Genomic DNA, 24,835 nt, shown 5'->3' on the forward strand with positions numbered 1-24,835 from the left:
TTAAAACATATTTTTAAATTGTATAAAAAAATACTTAAGTATAATCAAAAACATTAAATTAAGTTAAAATAGAATACCAGAGAAAATAATTCAAACTAAACGTAAAGTTCATTAAAATGTTGTTTTTTACTAGTTAAGTATAATAAATTTTCGAATAAATTTCTAGTTTTTACATGAAAAAGTATGTTTAGCACAAAACGAGATAAAGAATTTGAACGAGACAGTTGTTTATCTTGCGAAACACACACATATTTAACTTGTGCACGTTTCTTTACTAAAATCTATTTACTTTGTCGCTTTGTAAAAAAATCTTTAATTTTCAGTAAGTTTCACGAGTTTCTTTGTTGCTGCGTTACTCATTTTTTTGAGCTAAGTAAGTAAACGAATTCTTAAATTAACTTCACAAACCTTCGTGGTTTCTCAGATCGAAATTCACCTTTTCAGCAAATTCTTTTGGTGTAATCAAATCCCACATAAATGACTGAATAAAATATTGAAGTTGTAAAAATTATGCAAGTATTTATTGTTAAATAATTTAATTCAAACTGATTATCACTTCATATTTTTGTAAGTTTATTATAAAAAATTTTAGATTAATGTTTTAAACTTTCTATAACATTAAAATAGTCGTAAAAATACCTATGTTATTTATATCCTACTAATATAATATATTAAAGCGTTAACTAGTTAGCATAGATAAAGTATTGACAAAAAGAAGCTTTTAAAAGAAAGAAAACAAGTCTAAAATCGATGTAAACTTGCGTAGGCTACAACAAACAGGCATCATATACATTTGCAATTAAACTAACGAGTAAAAGATAAACATAAGAAAAAATAAAAATGGAAAATACAAAGGGGTAAGAGCAAAAAAGAGAAATGTATTTGATATGAATTTAATAAGCACGCGTTAGATTTTCACTCAATAAAATAAAGAAAAACAACTAACTGGTTAAACATAAATTTTTTGTGCGTACAACTAAAATTTGACTTACTTTGATTTTCTCATCTCCATTGTAATATTTTAAGCAAAACATTAGCACAGCGCGCGACATATCTTCCAATTCTTTAATTCCTACAGCCGAATTGAACCCGCCTCGTTTCAAAATCAATTCCCAACGACCCCAGCTGTGAAAATATTTTTTTTGAGATATTAACAACTTATTAAAGATCAGTACGTAAATTTTGGCGCGAACTCAACACAACAAAGCTTTAACAAACCCGTATGTGAGCAGGCATTTCTCAATGCGAAAGCATTCTCTCCTTCCCCATCCTTTTCTCACGCCGCCTCCTGCGCCGCCAGTTCGCGTCCTGCCGTACTTGCTTCTCTTTCCTCTGCTGCTGCCGCCTTCCTCCGCTCCGGACTCGTTGCCGAGAAAGTCGGAGAGATCGGAGTCGGAGCCGAGCTCAGCGAGCATATCGGGGTCTTCCGCGTGAGCGCCTCCGAACCTGCGCGTCTGCTTGCGGCTCCGCGAAGTTTCAATTATCAGCTTGTTCTGTATTAGAGATAATTTAGTTGTTATCGGAAAAATAACTTTTTGAATTTTAATAAAGTTAATTAGTTTTATATAGGTTTCGCAGATTTTCTCAACTTACGTCTTTCATTCTTTCAATATCCAAGTCTGCTTTTTTAGCCCATTTTTCCCAGAAATTTGGATCATCAAGAGATATGTCATCGTGTTGGTTATGAGCTGACACAAAGCTAGCCTGTTTAAAAAAAATGTTTATATACACACACTTCGCATACTTTTCTTTATTCTAATACATAGAAAAAACCCATATATTGTTTATTAAGTATAAAGTATCAAAGATCTCTAGTATATAGTTGTTGCTGTCTAGATATCTTTATGTTTGTAAAAAACAAACAAAATATTACCTTTGAAAAAGTAGATCCCTTTTCTCCGCTTTCGATAGTCACAGTTTGGGCCCTGCGGTCAAGTATTTGGTCAATGTCTTCTTCACAGAACTTACTAGCTGCTTCATCATCGTCCATTACAGCTCCATAAGCTCCTTTCTTTAGAAGATCTTCGACTTCTTTTTTGCTAAGTTGCGGTGTTCCCGATGACTGTAACAAATTTATATACAGTGAAAAACAGATTATTATAAAAAAAAGGTTTACATAAAATAAGTTTATAATTAGGTCTACCATTTTAATATTTTTTGTTTTATTTATTTTAATTGTGAAATGGTTGTAAAATTCAATTTGTTAACATTACAAAAAATATGCAATAAACATATTCATTTTCTTACTTTACCTAAACATAAACTGTTTATGTTTGAAAATATAAATTAAATGAGAAAGCACAAAAACGTAGTTATATAAAGCGTACAGGGGCAGAAGTTAGTGAACTATCAGCTTGAGCAGCGCCTCCGCTCATTGACTGCAAAACAGCCTTATCAAGTCCAAGTTTCAATGAAGCTTTGTCGAACATTTCTCGTTCGTAAGAGTTTCGTGTGATCAGTCGGTAAATTTTCACTGGCTTTTGTTGTCCGATACGATGGCACCTTGCTTGTGCCTATTTATTTTATTTTCAGTAATTTATTTATTTTTTTAAATTATCTACTACATTTACGTCTTTTTAGTTACATAAAGTATGTTACATAACTATACATATTTTTTGTTTTAAATTGTAAGATAGAGTATCAAGATAGTGTTGTTTTGTACTTAAAAGTACTAAAATAGGTACTTGATACTTTATATACTAAGGCCGTATTTCAAACAACTAACTTGTAGATCATTTTGCGGATTCCAATCTGAATCGTAGATGATTACAGTATCTGCAGCTGTTAAATTGATACCTAAACCACCGGCTCTAGTACACAAAAGAAACACAAACCGGTCTGATCCTAAAATAATTTTAAAGGAAGTCTGTTATTATTTAACTACGGTATTGAAATGTCAATTAAATAACTTTTTATGGTTATAAAGCGTTTTTATCTTAATTATACAAAGAAGCTTTAAATTAAAATTTGAGTAAATGAACCATATTAGAGACAACTTTAATTTTTCGACTTACTGTAAATTAACTCATTCTGTTTTTAGCTTTTAATATATTTTGGGTTGCTTAATTAATTATACATACAAAAGTATTAATTTGTTTTAATTGTATGATTTATAAATATTACTATACAAAAAAAAAAATTTAATAAAAAGATTGATCAGAAGTTTCTACGATTTTAATTATGATATGTTATAAATATACTTTTTTTCAAATATAAACGGCACTAATATAAATAAACTACTTTTAAATAATTTAACGAAAAGTATTCGTGTTTGAGTTTGGAATATAACTTAACTTGATCAATAAAACTTTATTTAGTGCTAATTAAGCATCTAAACTTAGCCCGTTTTAATGTGATAGACCAAATTCAATATGTTTCTATAAAAAACTTAAGCTTCAAAATTATTTAAACAAAGTTTAATAAAAACAACTAATAACTTCAGTACTCTAAAATATTATTTTCTGAAGTAACAAAGTCTAATAATTTTTATGGCTAACCTTTTCTACTAAATCGATCAATGGCCATTTGTCGCTCATTACCGCGTATTCCTCCGTCTAACCTTTCATACAAATAATTTCTTTGCACTAGATAGTCCTCTAAGATATCCAAAACTCGCACCATTTGAGAAAACACCAAAACCTAAAAGTTAAATGTAAACTATTTATATTTAAAATAAGTCAATAAAATAACTTTTTGATGTAGCACATACATAATAACTTTAAATATCGTATTTTGAGTACAAATGTTATTTTGTTGTACTAGTAACACCATGTATTGTTAAAATATCAAGCAAAAGTTAAATCACTTTAGTTTAAAAGGTATACACTATATCATTTTTTCTATAAAAACTTTTTCAAACTAACTCTGTGTCCTCCTTGCTTCAATTTAGGCAACAACTTGTCTACAAGCACAAGTTTTCCTGAGCTTTGAACCATGGTTTTGAGCGGATCGAACTTGTTATTAAGCATCTGTTGCTCATCTGTGATCTTGTCTTCAGCACCTTTTATAAGGTACGGATGGTTGCAGCACTTCCGCAACTCCATCATCGTGTTCATCAGGTTTGGAACATTTCCAGCACATGCTCCCTTTGAAAGAAACTCAAAGTTCCTTTCCAAAATTGCACTACAAAGGTTGATAATGAAGTATGAATTGTAGCAAATATTTTACTTGTTTTAGTTTAAATCGTCAGAAGAAAATCAAGTTTAAACTTTTTGTTTAAAGTTTGAATATTATGCAGTTTAAATATTTATTTTAGCTGTATAATTATTACTTTATTAGATAATTAATAATATTTTTGAATTGAAGTTATTTTATGTTACTAAAAACAAAAAAAAAACAAAAATTAAATAATATTTTAAAGCTTTTTGAATGTTGAAACATTTTAAATTCATTTTTACATTTTATATAGTAATAAAAGGTTCAATGAAATTTTATTTCAATTTTTAAACGCAAAATAGATTTATTTTGTAAAGTAGAAAAACTTCTCAAATTTCATTAATTTTTCAAAACCATAAATTAAAAACATAACCGTATTGTAAAACAGTTAAAAGTTTACCGATAGTATTTTTTCTGGATCGGAGTTAGTTCTACTTCAATGATAGTTTCTTGCTTAGGGGCAAGTGATTTTTCTACATCTCCTTTTAATCTTCTTAGCATCATTGGTTTTAATAGTTGTTGGAGTTTTTCCACCTATATTTTATATAAATTTCTAAAAGAAAAAATTAAGCTTTTATTAATTTTTCATTTTTTAATATTAAAATTTGTAAAAAAATAAGTAACTAAAAGGTTGAAAAAGGTTTTTTAAATTAAATAACCTAAAAAGTAAAACAAAAACCTGTGTTTTGTCCTTTAAGTTTCCAAACTCAGTTGAAAATGCATTTTGATTGTGAAAAGTTTCAGGTTGAAGAAAAGCGAGAAGTGCAAAAAGTTCTTCCACGTTGTTTTGTAGAGGGGTTCCAGTCAGTAAAACTTTGTGCTCCTTTAATAAAAGAAGAAAATTTATATGAAATTGGACATTTTTGATAGATCTTCTGTAAAGATCATTAAAACAATATTTCTAAGAAAAACTTTAAAAACAGTATCAACTACTGTTTTAACAATATGTATGATTAATATAACATAACTAAGAACAAGTGGCAAAAAAGTAACCAGTTTCATGCTACGAAGACACTCAACAAGCTTGCAAGAAAGATTTTTCAGTCTATGAGCTTCATCAATAATGAGACACTTCCAATCAACTTCAAGCAAATGTGGAGTATCAAGTACTATCATTTCGTATGTTGTCACCACTGCCTGCATTTTGTAGCTTCCTGGTATTTCGTCCAACTGTTAATAACGTTTATTGTTGACCTTTTACCTGTTTTTTAACACTCTTATCGTAAAATAACTGACGCATTTGATTTTAAAATTTCAAACGTTTTGATATTCAACCTTGTCAATACTAACTTTCTCATCACGACAGTTCCATTCATATGTTTTGATCATGTCTCTAGAGACTTGGCTTCCGTGATAAACAACTGCGTTTATGGAAGTCCAAGCTTCAAACTCTCGAATCCAGTTACCAATGGTACTTAATGGAGCAACAACCAAAAAAGGTCCCTATATAGTTTAAAAAATTGTTATCTAGAATATTTTAAACTATAAAAATAAATTAAACTGATAAAAATAAAGTATACGAATTTAAGATTTTTATTTAAATGTAAAGGTATAAACTTAAAAGAACTAAATTTAAAGAAATTAGCTGTTATTCGTAGAAGTAAATAATTATTGCAATTAATAATATAATTGGTAAAAACTACTATATATATTTTTTTAACTCGTACCTTGATTCCATGATCAAAAATTTTCTGCAAGAAAGTTATTGATTGAATAGTTTTACCAAGTCCCATCTCGTCTGCCAGTATGCAATTACGCCTAAGTTTATAGACAACTTGAATTTTATGGTTTTAAACAACTTTTTAATTGTAAAAAAATTATTTTAAAAGTCAAAACTAAAAAATAATTGATATTTATCTCTTTTAATTTCAATAATCTTAATTTCTAAATAGATAAAATAACGTGAGACAAGTTTAATCCAAAAGCTAATTATAAAAGTATAAATAAAGTTATTTTTGTAAAAAATTCATTAATATTGTCTTGATAAAATAATATGTATCGCTTAAAATAAATTTACAATTCAAGTTCGTAGTAAAGTTGTAAATAATAGTAATTGGTCATTTTTACAATTAATAGGCTTGGTCTCACCTTATGTTTTAATATTTGTCAATGTACAATAAGTATAATAAAAATAAACATCATTTGAAATTTAAACATTTTGAAGTTTTAGTGTTGTGTCTATTTGTTATATAAGGCAGAGAAAATACAGTCTTCGTCTATTATAAACAAAGTAAAAAAAAAAAAAAAACACATTTTTTTAATTTTAAATTATACGTATATGTTTTTTTTTTGTTTAATCAAACTATTTAAAAAGCTCCGAAACATAACTAAATCGTAATTGAAATATCTTACTTGTTATACCAATTGAAAAGGAGCCAATTGATACCTTCAAATTGATACTCTCTCAATTTGTTATTATTTTTGAACAAAGTGTCAGCTTGAGTTAGTCGCTTCCACATATCTTTATGAGGTCTCGACTGCAATTTCAAGTTTAAAATATTCAATTATAATAAAATTATTACAACAAATCATTTTCACACTATATTACAAAAATCTAAAGACTTAATTAACTTAAAAGTATCGAAAAAAAATAATTTATACGCTGCTTATGACAATACTGACAATTTTTTTGGTGAGTGGACAAATGCTGCACCTCTCTTCAAACTCAGCTATTTTTGTGGCATCTATGTCAGCTTCACGTTCCCATGTAGAATCTTCATATGAAAGTGCACACCACTTCACTAGATAGTGCTTCTCCGGCTGTTTATTTTGAGAAAGTCAAGTAAATCAATAATTATTTAGTTCAAGCGTTGTTTTTTTTTCACAAAATTCTAAACAAAATAAAGTTTTAAAAAGCTAAAAAATCTTCGGCTTACAAGCGTAAGGTTTTTTATGTTTTATTTTGACGTTTAAAGATACCAAATTAACTATTTAAGAATGTGAATACGAACTGTTGCATTAGATACGCTGGCATTATCGTCTCCGGCACTGTCATCATCTTCATGATCTGGAGAGCCAACCATCACGTCAAGAACGCGATCAACTACCACAAAATCCGGATTGAAAATATCCTCAGTTCGATCATCATCATCATCGTGGTACGACATACGACCCCTAGATCTGTGCTTTTGCTGGTATCTTTTCAGTTTGCCATCGAATCTTTTGTCGTCAATCTCTTCTCTGATTCTCCATTCACAATGCAAGTAAGAACTGTAAAAATATATTACAGCAATCACGGTACTCTAAGTTTTTTTAACTGTTGTAATATCAAACAGCTATCATTATTAACTAAACATTGATTAACGTTTTGAAAAGTACAAGTCATACATTATGTTTATAAAAAAGTAGCCTACTAAAACTAAAATTCAAAAAAAAAATATATAGAAAAAAATATATATACTGTTTTATGATAGTATTTTCGAAAACGTATCTGAAATTGTATTTAAATATTCCAATGTCAACATTGCATCTTAATAAAATAAAAGCCTTTCATATTAAGAATTTTACCAGCTGCTGTTTTAATACGATAGTAAAAAAATTACGATAAACTTTAATGATTAACTAAAAAAAATTTATTTGCATTTTGAAGCTGATAAAAATAAGTACAAACTAGTTTTTGAATTTTAGGAAATATTCTTCTTCTCCAAGACCAAAAATTTCTTCTTCTTCTTCTTTCTCTTTGTTTTCTTTCTTACCATCTAGAGGTTTGTCAACATCCATCTTTTCAACGCCATCTTCTGCTGTGCTTGTTTCAGAATCATTTTCAGTTTTAACGCTGGTATTCTCTGTTTGAGGGATTAATTTTATTTAGTAGTAATATATGTGTTCAACGCAAAAAATTCAGTCTAAAAACCCCCTTACCATTATCTGCAACATTAGAGCTTTTATTGTCACTGTCCGAAACGGAACTTTTTTCTTCTTTTAATTCAACTATTTTTTCAAGATTCTTTTTCTTTTTACGACGCTTTCTAATTCGATGAGCAAGAATTTTTTCCACAATTTGCACTTCATCTCCAGTATCTTCTAACTAAAATAAAAAAGAAAACGTTTATAAAAAAATATATATTATTATACTTTTAATAGTCAGCAATTAACTTTTGTCAATAAAAAATAAACTTAAAAACAAAATTTCAAAAATTAATATACAGTTAGAATTTAAATGTGTAAAAATTTTTAAATAGTAAGTTTTTTGCTTAATCCTGTTTTTGTTAAGTTTATTTATTAGTTTTTATAAATCTAAATAAATAAATAAAAACTTTGGTTCATTTTATTTAAATGTAAAATTTTATAGCATTTCTGAATAAAGTAGTGTAAAACGTGATAAAATAAGTTTAGTATAAAACTAAATATGTTTTACCAGTTTTAAAAAATTATTAACCAAGGTTTTTTCAATTCAATACGTCCAATTTGTTTTTTAAGTTGTAAATAAGAGATTTTTATTTTACTTTTACTAATGTTTAAAAATTCACATTTTTTAAAAATTAACTATACACTTTTAATAAGAAGCAGTATATTTTGAAAATTACTGCTTTGTTTTTATTACAACAAAGTTTTTATTTTCTGTACATGCTAAAATACAAAAAAAGTTTAAGTAGAGAAAATAAACTTACTTAAAATGGAGCAAAAAAAAACCTTTGTATTCAACTAAACAAACGTAAAAATTTATAGATAGTAATTAATTTTTGTCATAAGTTAGCTAGTTTATGATAAAAAACATGATTTCAAGCATTTAAATTAGTTTAATAATTTTTGAAAAATTTACACTATTAAAATTTTTACAAAGATTAAAATAAACTTTAAAAAAAAACTACTTACTAAAGAAAAATAAATCTTATGTCGAAAATATGTTAATTAGATATACTTATACCTTTCTTATGAAGTAAACGTCTTTTAAAAATATGTTATTGGTAAAACTTAAATATAAACGTATAATCACGCAATAATAACTACTAAAAGTTCATCGTTTACAAAACAAAAGCACACCTTTATCTCAGCAACAGCAGATTCTTGGTTTTTAGCACCAGCTGAATCAATAGGTAACAACTGGAAGTCAGCAACATCGTCACCAAGATCCAAGTCGAAATTATTTTCGTTGTACCGTTTTCTTTTTACGTTTCTTCCTGATCTACGTTTCTGTTAATTTTTCTAGTTTATAAAACTTAATGTTTATTGAACATAAAAAAGATAAAACTTATATTAAAAAAAAACAAAATATTCATTTAAAAATTATTAAAACATATCAGTTTGTATCTTTTAATGCACAATATAAAGAACATAATAAAATAGTATAAAATATAACTTTTGAGTTAAGAAGAACATTTTAGCCCTAGAAAAATACAGTTTTACCTTAGTTTTGTTTCAGAAACTGATGCAGCAATTAAATAATAACCTCAACTAAGCTTTCATCTTCAATTGGTGGCGGGGTCGACGGCAAAACATCTAAAGCGTTGAGCTCATCTCCTGAGTCGTACCCTTTTCTACGCTTCTTTTTCGGTTTAACCAATGTTGCAGGAGGTCTGAATAAAAAACTTAAAGAATTCCTAAAACAAATGTTTGTAAAGTAATCGCAAATGTTCTGTATATGACAATTGCATTTTGTTTAAAAAACAGTAATAAAGCGATCTGAAAGAATAACTTATAAAATAGATTTTTAATTTTTTTTTAATATGCTGACATAAAGTTTTTTTAATATAATTATGTGAAACAAAACATTTACCGTTTTTTGCGCTTTTCTGCTCTTTTAGATACTGGTGGCTTAAAATCAGCATCTTTGCTATCCTCTGCATCGTCTTTTACATTTTCAGTTGACATTCCTTTGCCATCCTCTGAAGTTTCTGATGGTTCAATCTTGCCTTCTTTTGAATTTAATTTTTATCATACATTAAATTGTACTTTATTAAACAACAAAACTGTTAAATACTATATTATTCTTACTTTTCTAAAGCTGAAAAAACTCGATTAATATCAAACGATTTAACTGTTTAATTGTTTTATAAGTAAAACACATAGCTAGGTATTATTGCTTATACAGTAATTACATGGAATAAAAAAAATAAATCTTTTATTTTTAACAAAATTAAAAAAAAAAAACCTCAAAACATGTATAATCTTTAAGATATATAATTTATCACTAAAACTCAAGAGGCAACTTTTTAGAATTAAATAAACAATTAAATGAATAGTAACAAACAAAAATTTAAGTAAATATTATTATACTAACTAATACTTTAACAAAAATCAGATAAATCAGAAAATAATTAAATACTCGATATATTTATAACTATAAAACATAAATTTTTGTAATTTTAAAATTTCAGCTCAATTAGGAAAAATAAGTATACGATAGTTGATTGAAAAAAAAAAGATTAAAAAGATATAATTATACTTACTCTCTTCTGAGTCTGTGTCTTTCAAAAGTTTTTTAAGCTTTGTCTTTTTTTTGTCGCTTTTATCTCCCATTGAATCATCACTGAACAAATAAAAAATATTTAGAATGCTTCAAAAGTTTTACTTAGTACGGACTATTTTTTATAATAGAAAAATCAGAATATTTTCAAGACCAACCATTCATCAGAAATTTCCTTCTTTTTCTTTTTCTTTGGAGGGGCTTTTTCTTTTTTGTTAGTTCCATTTTCCTCTTCAGACTTTTTACCTTGAGCTTTTTTCCTCTTTTTCTTTTTGTCTTCTTCCAAATTAGCTCCGCTTCCAATTACCATTGCATCGGTCTAAAAGATTTAGTCTTTTTTTACTGGTTTAAGATATAACAAAGTATCATTATCCATACTAAATCAATTAAACGTTATAAAAAAAAGTCCACAGTTTATACAAGTTTAACCTTCAAACTGTCTTAAAAAAGTATAAGCTAAGAAACAATGAGGTTATAAAACGTATTTCTTATTGTAACTACTATTATAGGAAAGTTTTTTTTATTATTATAAGTAGTTAGTATATATGTAAAGTAATTCTCATGAAATTTAGTTTTTTTATGAAATCATTAATATGTTTTATATTAAAAAATAATTTAAATCTTAAACATACCAAAGCAATTAAAAAAAAATAGCTTCAAAAATAAATTTATAAAGCTGTAACTAACACTTTGTTGAAGTGGAGGTCTTGGTCCTAACTCAGTTTGAATTCTACGCAAATCTGCAGTTATCTAAAAAATATTTGTCTGTAATAAATAAAAGTAAATATAAGTTAATTATAAGAAAACATATACAAACAAACATGATTCAATTAAACTTATGTTTAACTTTACAAAGTTTAAAACAAGACAATGATATCATAAATTTACAAAAAAAAAAGCATTATATAAAATACTTAAAGTACAGTATACTAAGTAATATACCATTTGTGATTACTGTAGTTTTTTGTATTAATAATTCGCTACAACAATGCACATTGACGACAAAATTTTGTACAACAATAGAAAAAAGTAAATTATAATAGATTAAAGTTAGCTAAAAAGCAGATAGAATTATACAAAAAGCTTAAAATAATTAGAAAGATTATTAAAAACAATTATACGCTATCATTTTTTACTTATAGAAATAACATAACTTAGCTAAAAAGTTTACATTATACCTGTCTTATCTGTTTATCTATTCCCATTCTACGCATACGAAGTTCTTTTAGCTGGGTTGACTCTGTAGTATCATTGTCAACAGTGCGATTCATCGAATCTTCCTTTTGAACCCTTTGCATTTGAGCGTTCAACTGGTTCGACTCATGTCTTAGTGCCTAATGTAAGTAAAACTTTTAAAAATATAAATTTAACTATGATATTAATTAAATCTAGACATTTTGATAAATAAAAAAACAAGTTTGTCTATAACTAATTTAAGAAGAGCTTATAGTTATAAGTAGTAGATAAAATTTTATTTATGCAAATGTGGAACCTGTAAATTTTGATGAAGCTGTTGCTGTTTGTTCAACAGCATATGCTGTTGAGGAGTTATTGTGGGCCTCATACTAGGTTGATAAGGAGGTCTCATTCGCATTTGACCAGGTGGATAAGGTGATCTTCCTCGCATACCAGAGGGTAAGACTTGCGGTCCATACTGTGGTTGTGGATGAGGACTGTAAGCATAGGGGTGTGAATGTTGTCCAGAGTGTCTTGGTGATGCTATGTGGTGCCTAGGCATATTTGACGGGTATTGTCCAGCTATTCCAAGCCGTGGAGCGTGTTGACGCGACATCATTGATGGATCGCGAATACCTGGTGCATGCATCAAACCGTGACCTTGCATAACTGGTCTCTGCTGTACTATGTTGTGCTCTTGAGAAGTTGATAATTGTTGTCGCAACGAATTAGGGTCGTTCATAAAAGCTGCTTGTGGACGTAGAACAGGGCCAGATACATCCGGAGGTATAGCAGATGGTATTTGTGGACGGTGTAAATTTTTGGAGTCGTTGGGGTTTGCTGGAGCAGTCGGGTTTTGATCACTTGCAATTTGTTCAGGAGCTCCTTTTTGAAATTGGGGGCCATGCAGACGTTTTATTGTATTATTGTCTCTATGCGCGACGTTATGAACATGTTGTGCTGTTGTCGTGTCAACCGAAGCTCTAGGGTGATGTTGAAACGTGTTGGGAGTAGACAAAGTTTGATTTGCCTGTTTCTGATTTGTTGATGAATTAGTTTTTTGAAGATTGTTTAAATTTGTTGGGGTTGTAGGTCCCATGATAGTACCAGTACTCGTCTGACTAGGTGACTGAGCAGTTAAAGGGGCACTTGTTCTTTGCTGAAAACTTTTATTTGTGTGTTGATTAGATGTGGAATTGTTAGAAGTCATTAGTTTATTTGAGCTGTCAGATTGAGATAGAGATCCTTGCAAACTAGTTGAGTTTGTCCTATTAGCTATATTCGTGCTAGTTACTACTACGCTTGCATGACCTTGTAAATGTTGATTATGGTGGGAAATTTCTGTAGGTATACTTGAGTTGCTGCTCATTTGTGAAGATGCAGCATTAACAGTAGTTTGCGTTGTCGGTGCACTAATCATCTACAAAAAAAAACTTTTTTTAATAAATATATTGGAAGATTTTTGCTACTTCGTTTTCGCTGGCTAAAGACAAATGAAAAGCATTTCAAGCAAAATTAGATGAACTAAAATTTTTATAAATTTTTCTGTTACTTTTTCATTTATTTAACAATTAGATAAATTAGGAAACTAATTTAACTATAATGTTCACTATTAAAGCTTATGACAAACATTCTACTAAAATCAATAATCTTTTTCATAAAAAGATTACTACTAATAAAAATAATCTGGAAACAATCATAAAATTATTTTAGAGTTTTAATTTAAATTAAATGTTTTGTTACGAAAATTTAAATTTATTATGGTATTATACTTACATTTTGTTCTTGAGTTGCTGGAAGACTACCATGCTGTTGATTAGTAATTTTTTTTTGGATTTTAGTAGGATCCATGCTATCCTGGGGAAGATACGAAAGTGTAGCAGTTTTTTCCGGTTTGCCTACAGGTTTTAAAACTGCTGTATTAACTTGCTGCGCGTTTACACCTGATAATGCTGGAGGAACGTTAACAGAACTATTGTTTGGACTAAACATTTTCGATGAAGACTGTTGAACTATAGTTGACTGGTTGCTAATCTTACCGTCATTGTTAGTACAAGTAGTGACATTAAAGGTTTGTTCTTTTATGTTGGCCTCAGTGTCTAACTGACCTACATTTTTATTGACATTAGTGACTTGATTTTCAGGAACAGCAGAGTTTTTAGTTAGAGATGTTATAGCTCGATCAACTTCTGGCTTATTTTGATCTGATAATGAATTGACCATAGGCCTTAGTGAATCAATGTTATCCTCTGTTAAAAGCTTGGTCAAGCTGTCTTGGCCAACACCTCTAGTTTCAGAAGTAAACTGAGATTGCATGTTGTTTTGGGGCATTTGTTGAACATTAACAGGTTTTTCACTTGTTACTCTCATAACTTGGCTAGAACTATTTATAGGTAGTGATGAATTCTGAGAATTTATGGACGGTTGAGAAACAATCGTATTTTTGCCTGAATTAATTTGAAGTTTCGAAGAGGGTGCTTGTAGTAATTGAGTAGTGTTGGACGGTCTGATTGCTGAATGGTCAACAGGTTTACTTGCTGAAACTGTCGGTGGTAGATTAGGTTCACTATTTAATTGTTGCATAAAGCCGCCTCCATTTTCAGCCAGCAAAGTGTCCAAATTAAAATCAGTATCGTCATCAAGCAAGCTTGTAAAGTTGGTAGCAACTTGCTGTTGTCTTGTTGAAATCGGAGTTTGAGACTGCTGAGATGATGGCTTACGAACATTAGCACCATGTACAGCAGTCATGCTGTTGGTATTTGACCGATTAGACTTTATGTTATGTTGGTAATTAGTTGGGTCAACAGTTGGTGGTTGGTGAATGTTTGATTTATCAATGGAACTCGTACGTTGTTGTTTTTGTTGGTCCATGGATTGCTGCAGCATGCTTTGTTGCTGTTGATATTGGCCAGGAGTAGACTGCATGTTAATTGAAGGCCGAATTCCAACAGACCTACTTTGCCCATGTGGTTGGCTATTTTGTGGAACTAAATACTGTGGATGAGATTGTATTGAAGCAGTATTATTGGTTTGCTGTTGATGAGGCATTCGATTAGCAGGCCAGCTACTAGCTGGATATCGTGGGTTGAAGCCAGGATGTTGCTGTGCTTTTAAATCACCATTGTAAGGGACTTGCATTCTCATGGCTTGCTGTTGTGATTGCTGCAACATTTGAGCATAAGCAGCACCGCCATCTTTAGAAGTATCTTGTGGCGTTCGCATCATAGAAGGGTAACTCTGGACTTGGTATTGGTGCGGGTGAGGCTGTTGATTGCGGTAAGAAGAGGTTCTTGGCGATGAGGTGCGCTGAACTGACCCAGCTTGAAGGCGTGAAGACGGTTGGGAAGTAGAAGTTAGCTGCTGGTGGAGAGTTTGTCTGGCAGGTGAAGAAGTTGGGATTTGCGAGGCAGCGGGGTTCGACTGTCTGATCGCTCTCATCGGAGACATTGAAGTTGAATGTCTAGGCGACATTGTTTGCTGCATTGAAGACATTGCAGCCTAAAAAAAGATTTAAAAGTTTTTAATACTGATTACAACTATGTGCTGTAATACATAAATGTATGATGTACATAACTTATACATCATTTATAGCTCAAAATAAAAATAATTAACTTTAGTTATTCTAACATTTTAACTTTGCTAAAATATTTTACTTAAGTTTACCAATTCATATCTAGGATTTACAATAAAAGTTGTGAATAAATAACATAAATAAACCAAAAAGTTTATAATAGTACACCAAACTAGCTTATGTTTTACAAGCAAACTGCTTAGAAAATTAAAGTAACAACTACGATTTTGATTCATCTTTAAAGTATTTAGAATTCAAAACAAAACTATTAAAATTAACAAATGCATAGAAATAAAATTACTTATTCATACATATGCAAATTATAATTAAGTTGTCTAAATATTTTTTTAATTAAAAGTACTATCATAAATATTATTCTTTTTTGACAATATTAAAAAAAAATTCACTCTTTCTTAATTTTAACTCTACAAATTAATCATTATAAACCATATGCACTCAAAATTTATTGAAAAAGTTTTATAACGCGATTCAAATATTATTATCTAAAGTACGAACGTTTGTGTAAAAAATATAAGTTAAACACAAAAATTATTCTTATCTTGGCAAAACTTCATATTCAATAAAGCCATATACTTTTTGTACTTGAGACGGGTGTTGCTGCCTTGTATTAGTCGCTTGAGGAGGTCCTGATGACACGGGCTGCTTTGCAGAAGGAAGCTGATGCTTCAGGTGGTGTGCAGATGAAGCAGGGTTGGAAGGTTGCGATGAAACAGAACTTACCGATGCAGTTGAATTCGGATTTACATACGACGAGTTCGAACGCATAACGCCGCCATGATATTGGCTGCCTGTTCATTACAACATTTGGAATTAAACTTCAATATTTATTGAAGTCATTGTTAAAAAAATCGGAAATAAGTGTAAAGTTAATTTAAATAAAAATAAAAAGTAAGTTAAGCCGTTTCGAAATTCTCTATAAGATTATAGTTGAAACGTAAAATTAATTTATAATGTAATTGAGAAACAGCAAATAGTTTCGAGAAACAAAAAACGCTTTGAGCGAATAAGCGACAGAGCGGGGCAAATAAACTAAATTGTTTAATTTAAAAAGTGCATGCGAGCGTCTTTACATGTAAAGTAACAGCTATGTGCGCGAGAAAAAATCAAACAGCGAAAATTGCACAATGACGTGGCAACAAAACACTTAAAAGACAAACCGGGTTGTATTTGCATGGACTGCTGATACTGTGGCCTTGTGTATTGTGGTCTGGTGGCCTGCTGCTGGTTGTACTGCTGTTGAGATGAATTTGCACCAGGATGCGTGTACATTGAACTTCCTAGATTAAAAAAAAACATTTAAAACAAACTTATTTACAATTTTAAACAATGTTTGAAAAATAAAATACCTTTATTAAACCTTGTTTAAAAGTTGTAGACCACCAAAATACAATAAAACAATTTTTTTAAGTCAATATATTTAGTAGTTGCTTTTATTCAAATTATTTAAAACTTCTACAGATTTTTCAAAATAATTTAAATCTAAATTTTGTAATTTTTTCAGCGAAGAACTTATAAAACGAAATAAATCTAAGTGAACTTTAGTGAAAACACTGTTTTCAAAGAAAGTTAAACCTTGATATTGCGATTGTAGTTGTTGCTGATGTTTTAAATACGAGGCAGGTGCCACACTTCTACTCTCTTCTGAACCAGTAAAATGCTGCATTCCCCCCTAATAAATTTAAAGGTTATAAACAGAATCATCAAAACTATTCAAAACTTAATTCATAAAATATGATAGTTATTTATTTAATCTTTAAATGTTCTTATAGTAGTGAGCTTGCTTAATATCAAATCCAAAACAAAATTAAATCAAATTTCACTCAAACTGTCTTTTAAAAAGAAGTTACAGTCAACAAAATTTAATGATTAGACAATATCAAATAAAATCAATAGTGTTTTATTTTTTATATATTAAATGTAGTGTTATTTCATCAACATTATTTGTTGTTATTTTAAATTGTTAAACACTAAAACAGCACTAGTTATAAGTTTACTTTTTGTTTGGTCAAATTTAAAATGGATAAGAAACAAAAATTTTGTAATTAAATGTTTTAATAAAAGATAATCACTTTTCACTTATACTAAACTAAATTGTAAGAAATAAAAGTTCTTTCTTTAAATTAAATGCTTAATACACTATATTTATAACACTAAAATATAAAACTACATTTTGAAACTTCCAAATAAAACACTTTAAATAAAATTTTGTAGACCTTTAATAAACAACGAATTTTAGTTATGTATCACAAATTTATTTAATAAATAAATTGGACTAGCTACTATAATTTATTTTTAATATTAATTTAACTCAATGTGAGCGTTTTTAGCTTAAGAATATAATATTATTTAAAGGGTAAACTAATTCAATAAACTAGTACAGAAAAAATGTTTAGATTTGAACTACAAAAAGTAAATTTATATACTAAGTTGTTACTTTTACTTCAAAATACCACCTGATATTTTTCTTCAAGAAAAACAAAAAATTTAAAACTAATCTAACAAGATATGAAAATAAGATAATTTCACAAATCCTTTCTTTAATAATTTTAAAAGAACACAATGTATCAAATATGGATTATAAAAATTTTCAAAGTATTTAAGAAAGTTATTTATTTTTAATTTACACATTAGTTTTACTTTATTGGTGTAAAACTGCATAATATGATATTTTTAAAGCGCAAAATCTACTGTTTCCATAATTGCAGTTAATCAGTTGTACCCTAATTCTTGTTTAAAATGTTTTTTTTTTCAATTACATCAATATTAAGTACTAGATTTTTTTTTAACATTTAGAAAATTTATTTTAACTTTGTTATTTAGTAAAACTTTAAAAAAAGAAATGGCTGTGTGCAATTGCAACTTACAAAGTTGTGTTATACAAATAAGTATACTGAACAAATTAGAATTTTTTAAACGAATAGTTTGCTAAAATTTTGTTTGTCTTTTTTTATTTATAAATACTTAAATAAAATATGAATTAAAACCATAGGGGTCTAAGGATTTTTTTTGTACAAAATTTCACATTAGCCGTTATATAAAACGTTAAATCATTTTAAAATACAAGACAGTTTTCAAGAAATATTAAAGTTTTATTTAACATTTGAGATAAGGTAATTTTGTAAAGAGTTTTTTATTAAGTATAGACTGTAATTTTTTCATTGTCAATTTTCTTGAAATTAAAAAAAATGGCTTTTTTATTTTTTATTTTCATTATTCAGGGCTAGGAGCTATTGTTTTCTTACAGTTTTGTATTTATAATACTTTATATATTCCTAAATATTAAAAGTCCATAAAATATATTCGTAGATACAGTTACAATTTGACAGAGATAACTAGAATATAACGTTTTAGAAAAAAAAGTACAAAACATTTATCAAATTATTAAAACATTATCAAAGAAATTAATCAAATATCAAAATATTTTCTACAAATACTAAACTTTTTTATAAAAACGATTGAAACTTAAAGAGTACGATTAGCTAAATATAAAATATTTTTTAATAATATTCTTTTATAAATGTAGCTCACAATTGAGTTTGAAATAGAAGGTCTCTGATAGGAAGCAGGAGGATGGTGATGCGCCACATTTGATCCTGTAGCCATCATTTGAGACGATCCATTGTACATATCTCCTGTTAAAACACAATTATTTTGAACTTTTATAGAAGTACTACATTTTAGGTATTGCTCACTATTTAATAACAAATTGTAAGCACTTTAAAAAAAAGAATATGTTGAAAAAAAGTTTTTGATGGAATAAAGCTCTCTTTAACTGTTGTTTTTTATAACTAAAAAACCTAATTGTTTTTATTATTTTTACATAACAAAATAAAATATTACAAATAACAATCACAACTACAGGTAACTTATTAAGAAATCAATCTAGTATAAATATTTGAGTTATTACACTTTTTTTTTCTATAAATAATAACTAAATTTAACAATAAGTAAATTGATGTTAAATAGACTAAGTATTTGTTAAAGTTTGATTAGATAAATAATCTTAATACTTTTTAGCATTTAAGTAGAATATATAAAAATGCTTTTTACCATGTATTAACTAATCAACTTAAAAACTTTATTCAAGGTTTCACTTTCAACTACTCTATGCTAAACCACTTATAAATTTAAGTCTATTTATAGGAAGCGCCAAATAAAAATAACAAAAACTTTATCTATCTCACAAAAACATGTACTAATTTACTGAATGAAGTAGTGTAAAAATCAGAAAAAAAATTATAATTCTCTCCCTAAACAAAACTTGAAAAGTAATCCAAAAAATAATTGTTAACAACATCTTAAATTGTTCACACAGAGTTGCAACACAGTTTTGATTTTTTTATATTACTACCAAAAAAAAATTAATATTTAATAAGTTATTTATATGTGCCTTATAAAAAATATATCAAAAAAGTTATTTAAAAAATAATTTAGTATGTGAATATTTATACATTTGTAATTAGATTAAAAAGTTTCTTTTTAAAGTTGTATTATACATAACAGAGCGATACTTTAATGTGAAATAGTGTCCTTTTAAAAACAAAGATTACAATTGTCTGCTAAAAATAGTTTTCTCAGATACAAATTATTTTTTTAAAGTATGTTAAGTTTTGACAAAACAATACTTTAAAAAATAAAATACTGACAAACTGGTTAAACTTAAAATAAATATATAAACAATAAAAAAAATTAGTTTTAAAAGAAACAAACTTAAAATTTTCCAAATCTTAGAGTTAGTTACCTATACTTATAAAGACTTACATGAAACCCTTGACCTGTCACATTTATGTATTGCTAAAGTATATGTTAAACTGCATGCAATAGCTTGAATGTCAACTATAAACTTACTTTAGTGTTCAATGAAACAAATGTATTTCACAAATGTTAGTTATTACTTCATTCATTATAATAAATATATTTTTTTATAAACAAAAAATAGTATAAGTACAAAACTTGTAAATTTAATTAAAAAAATTAAAAGATCAACCAAAATACAAACCTAAAATTTTTTCACACAAACAAGATTTGAAATAATAGTTATTTGTTATACTAAATCATTAATTTCCAAACCTTGATTGTAGGAATATGTTCCTAGAACAGACGACTGAGAGCCCCCATACCCAGGTTGCATAACATTACTTGGGTAGACTGATGTACCTTGTTGATATGGCATATGCTGCATGTCAGCAGCTTGTGAGGCTGGCTGTCCTTGTACAAGTTGATGCATTCCCTGTCCTGGTAACTGACCTGCCTGCTGCTGATGGTTTTGCTGTCCGGACATCTGTCCAGTCTGTGTAAACCCAGGCGGGTAGTTAGGATGGGACGAATAGTCTGTACTTGGCAACCTCGAACCATTAAATTGTCCAGGCACATTACCTTGATACATATTTTTTGTTTCTATTTCCAGTATAAACTATTAATCATTATAAGTAACAATAAAATGCTCTTTTAAAAACTGTATCTCCTGTTAAAAAAATAGTTGTTAACCTTGCTAGAATAAAAACTATTAAACTACTATTTTGAATTTGGTTAATTAAGTAATAACTGAAAAAAAAAACAGGTAAACACTGCAAAAAAAAAAAAAATAAAGTTAAAGTTTTCTTTTAAAACAGTTAAAACTACAAAGATTTTTTTGTTTTTAATTAAGGCTATAATCATTACTAGTTATTAATAAAAATTTTACTATCATTATAAAATGTAAAATTTATAAAAACAAATTTCCAAGTCTATTATATTACTATCGTGTAAGATTTATACATAAAATATTTGTTTTATTGTCGATTTATTGGATATAACAAAAGTTAAATAAAATAACTTAACCAAATATGCTAAATGTTAGATATATTGTTTAATTATACATTTTTTTTTTCAAGGATAAAAAATATTATCTCACATACATGTTTAGTAACATATTATTCATATGTTTCTTTATAAATCTAAAATAATAATAATAAAGAACTATTTTATAAGTACTTTTCAACCTATAGCTTAAATACAGGGTTGCCACTCTTAAAACCAAATAAGCAAGCCTGAATAACCAAAAGTTAGCCGAAATTATATCAAATTTATAAGAAAAATTAAAAAAAACTTAAATGACCAAAATTTTATAAAAATGTTAATGAAAATTAAATACCTAAAAATACCACAAAAAAAAAAAACAGGACTTAATAAAAACACATTTTTCAAGAAAACACTTTTGAAGTCAATAAAACTAGCCTGAGATTTAAGCTAAATGTACAAACTAGCCTAAGTTATGCACAAAAATTCAAATAAGCCTGAGTTTTTAAAAATTCAAACTAGCCCGAGTTATCCTAGGAATTATGAGTGTGTACCAGTTATGTTTGAATGATACTTTATATAAAAATCTATATCTTTTAACTTTAAAATAAACTATGGCTTTGTGTCAGAGAATTCCTGATGACAGCATTGAAAATGTAGTATTTCAATTTTACAAGATAAAATCTAGTTGGTCAACATAAAGAAACTTGATGTAGATTTTTTTATTTGCAACCATTATGATTTAAGCTACTGTTAAAGTAAAAAATAAAAAGAGTAAATCTTTCTGCATCTATCTTAAAATTTAATCTGACATTTTTGATATAAAATAGATAAACCAAAATACTTCAAAGAAAATAAAATTGTATTAGTTTTACAGTGTGAGATCAAAACCAACTAGTGAACAATTAAAAAAATTGTGAAGTTTAGTTGATACAAGAGCAGTACTCTAATTTTAGAATAGAGCATGTGTGTACAAACTATGCAAATCTTAAGAACTATAAGAATAAAAAAATACCAATGAAGCCAATTGTTATTCTAAATTACATTTTTTTACTCTTCATAATTATTTTTCTTTCTTATTGTATATTGTTAGAAACAAACAAAAAATGAAATATAGGTTTAAATTGGCAAGCTAAATTCTGATTTTTTAACGAATCAGCACTTATAAAATTAAAAATAAAATAAAAATTTTATTCACGCAAAATCAAACTATTATTTGATGAAGTTGAATTGTTTTATCACATTTGAAAAATTTAAATTACAATTTAACTAAAACAAAACCAAATAGCAAATTTCATTTTATCTGTAAACCCAAGAACTTAAAATAAATAATTTGTATTCAAAATTAGTATGTAAGATTTAAAGCAAAATTTACAGTATATTTAATTGTGATAGCCTAAGAGAATTCAAAGCCATATGGGTAATAGTGTATTAACAAGTAAGAGAGTTTGAGTGTGCTTTTTGTCATGCATGATTTAACATAAGCTGCAGCTACATTCACATTTAATAAACTTATTACTTTTTACAATCTTAAAAACTTAGAATTTTAAAGATATAATAATTATAAAGTTAAAATTACTATAAAAATTACAATCAGTGTAGTTAATTTAAGCATTACCTTAATTAAACATTTTTTCACTTAAATTTAACTTCAGTAGTATGTCATTGCTTATTACACTGAAGATATACCTAAAAATAAAACTAGTTAAGCTCTAAAATTAAGTATAACTTGGTTTTTATAAAAACGATTGATAGAATTTAAATTCAAAACAATTATATAAGTTTTTAAATACTATGGTAAGAAGAACAAGTGACTTTGGTTCTAAGTTTTAAACAACAGTAAAATTTTTCTTTTCTTTGGAACTAAAACTTTACACATATAGTTATAATCTTTAATTATTTATTTACCAAGGTAACCATTCATAAGTTATACATTTTCAGCTGAGGTAATATTTTGCTGAAGAATTTATCAGGCTAGCTCATTTAAGACTTAAAAAAAGAAAAAGTTTTCAAGCTGTGAGTAATATAAGATAAACTTTATATAAAATAATTCAGAAAAAAAAATTAAAACTGATTATATAAAAAAGATGCGTTATTATTTTTCTAAAACTATACAAGTAAGATTTTCAAAAGATAATTTTTTTATACTTCTCAAACTATTTTTTTAATAGATTTAATGATTGATATTAACAAATTATTTTTTGTTTTTACAAGCCATTTTATTTTATTTTCTGAAATGATCTATATTTTAAAACTGAGCAAAACTTAATCGTATTTAGTATTTATAAAGTGGTAAAAGACTTATCAGAATCTTTTATAATGCTTTAACTACTTATCCATGACTATTTGTAACAAATTTGATCTAAGCAACTTTTAGTTGACCGGTTTTTTGAAACAAATATTTTTAGTTAAGTAAATATATAACTTAGAAGTTTGCTATACTTTCAAACACTCTAAAGTGTTTATTGTTTAAAGCTAATCACATGAATCTTCAAAAAAATGTTTGCTTTGACATAAATTTTTGCAAAATGTTTGTTCAATAATATTTATGAATTAAATTCACAATGTAGTAGTTTGCAAAATAAGTAACGAGTAAATAATGTATCAAATCATAATACTAATGGGTTTAAATCTGTACAAAAAAAATAAAGAAAATATTAATTTAAGTATTAATACGAAATAACAAAAATATCCTTTCACTAACAAGTAAATTTCATTTTTTTACCTAAAATAACATTTAGACAAAATATGTGGAAAACTAATCTAAGTTTTATTTTGTTGACTAGGACTATTTAGTTTACAAACGATACAAATAACTGTTTCGTTTTTATTGGACAATATGAAAATTGCTATGTCATGTTTTCGCTATATTTATAAAATTTACTTGCAAAGTTTTTTTTTTTTTTGATTTGTTAAATTGTCAGTAGTTTATTTAACAATGTAGTTAAAAATAAAAGAGTTTTGCCTAAGTTTTTATACATAGCAGATTTATACCTAACATTTAAATTTAAAATGCTATGTTTTATACTGTAAAGTAATAACTGACTTAAGTGTTGTGGTTTATTTGTTTTTAATTTTATTATTTTTAATCTTTGTAGACATTTTTATACTAAAATAACTTTTTTTTAAGTTAGTTCAAGTAGTAAATGCCAATTGATGTCTATCTTAACAACCGAAAGTTATTTTTATACACTATGTAGGTGATTTAGTCATATTTGTGAAAGTCGATTTCTTTTTCGTGTTCAATAATAAACTTTTCAAAATTTAGGTTACATATCTATTGGTAAAAGTTTAAGTTGTATCTATTGATACAAAAATTTTTTTTTTTAAATTGTATTCTACACATAAAAAGTAAAGCAACTACTTTAGAAAAAGTTAAAGTCCAAAAGACTATTAGAATATAAACAAACTTACAATTTTAAAACTTACACTTTACAAGTGATAGTAAAAAATTTCAATTAACGAAAACATGTTAAGCTGAAGCAAGTTTAGAGTTGTTAATTTACACTGAGAAGTTTTTCAACTAAACAAATTATTTTTAAAATAAATTCTTACTTTCATACAGCGTTGAATAAAATAAATATTATAACATTAAAATGTAGATTGACGAAAAGTGATCGTTATATTAAAAAAATCGTAATTTGTTTTTAAACTTAAATCATTGAAAATATATTTAAAATTTAGCTCAGAAATTTAGTTTTTATCTCACTTTCTACTTATATTAGACT

General features: G+C 27.2%; 1 protein-coding gene across 5 annotated transcripts in view; it reads right to left on the reverse strand.

Annotated features, from left to right (window-relative positions):
• Positions 1–20,789, reverse strand: part of LOC145840136 (uncharacterized) — a 41,634-nt gene extending 20,845 nt beyond the window's left edge. For all 5 annotated transcript variants that reach the window (XM_082947278.1, XM_082947277.1, XM_082947276.1 and 2 more), the window contains exons 1-33: positions 20,400–20,789; positions 18,858–18,961; positions 16,902–16,998; positions 16,487–16,606; positions 15,903–16,117; positions 13,514–15,235; positions 12,054–13,157; positions 11,740–11,895; positions 11,249–11,311; positions 10,720–10,880; positions 10,545–10,624; positions 9,872–10,010; positions 9,545–9,671; positions 9,139–9,288; positions 8,017–8,182; positions 7,766–7,940; positions 7,107–7,365; positions 6,778–6,915; positions 6,508–6,632; positions 5,823–5,913; positions 5,446–5,598; positions 5,149–5,325; positions 4,835–4,978; positions 4,556–4,689; positions 3,864–4,122; positions 3,498–3,639; positions 2,726–2,844; positions 2,328–2,513; positions 1,874–2,062; positions 1,594–1,704; positions 1,219–1,493; positions 993–1,125; positions 409–481 (exon numbers count right to left, since the gene is read on the reverse strand). In XM_082947278.1, the coding sequence (XP_082803404.1) occupies positions 409–481; positions 993–1,125; positions 1,219–1,493; positions 1,594–1,704; positions 1,874–2,062; positions 2,328–2,513; positions 2,726–2,844; positions 3,498–3,639; positions 3,864–4,122; positions 4,556–4,689; positions 4,835–4,978; positions 5,149–5,325; positions 5,446–5,598; positions 5,823–5,913; positions 6,508–6,632; positions 6,778–6,915; positions 7,107–7,365; positions 7,766–7,940; positions 8,017–8,182; positions 9,139–9,288; positions 9,545–9,671; positions 9,872–10,010; positions 10,545–10,624; positions 10,720–10,880; positions 11,249–11,311; positions 11,740–11,895; positions 12,054–13,157; positions 13,514–15,235; positions 15,903–16,117; positions 16,487–16,606; positions 16,902–16,998; positions 18,858–18,961; positions 20,400–20,715 (7,603 nt within the window). In that variant the 5' untranslated portion in view covers positions 20,716–20,789. The remainder of the gene's footprint in view (positions 1–408; positions 482–992; positions 1,126–1,218; positions 1,494–1,593; positions 1,705–1,873; positions 2,063–2,327; positions 2,514–2,725; positions 2,845–3,497; positions 3,640–3,863; positions 4,123–4,555; positions 4,690–4,834; positions 4,979–5,148; positions 5,326–5,445; positions 5,599–5,822; positions 5,914–6,507; positions 6,633–6,777; positions 6,916–7,106; positions 7,366–7,765; positions 7,941–8,016; positions 8,183–9,138; positions 9,289–9,544; positions 9,672–9,871; positions 10,011–10,544; positions 10,625–10,719; positions 10,881–11,248; positions 11,312–11,739; positions 11,896–12,053; positions 13,158–13,513; positions 15,236–15,902; positions 16,118–16,486; positions 16,607–16,901; positions 16,999–18,857; positions 18,962–20,399) is intronic.
• Between the last annotated feature and the right edge of the window lie 4,046 nt (positions 20,790–24,835).

Source organism: Thalia democratica, chromosome 7 (genome assembly GCF_965202585.1).
Source record: "Thalia democratica chromosome 7, ktThaDemo2.hap1.1, whole genome shotgun sequence".
NCBI lineage: Eukaryota > Metazoa > Chordata > Thaliacea > Salpida > Salpidae > Thalia > Thalia democratica.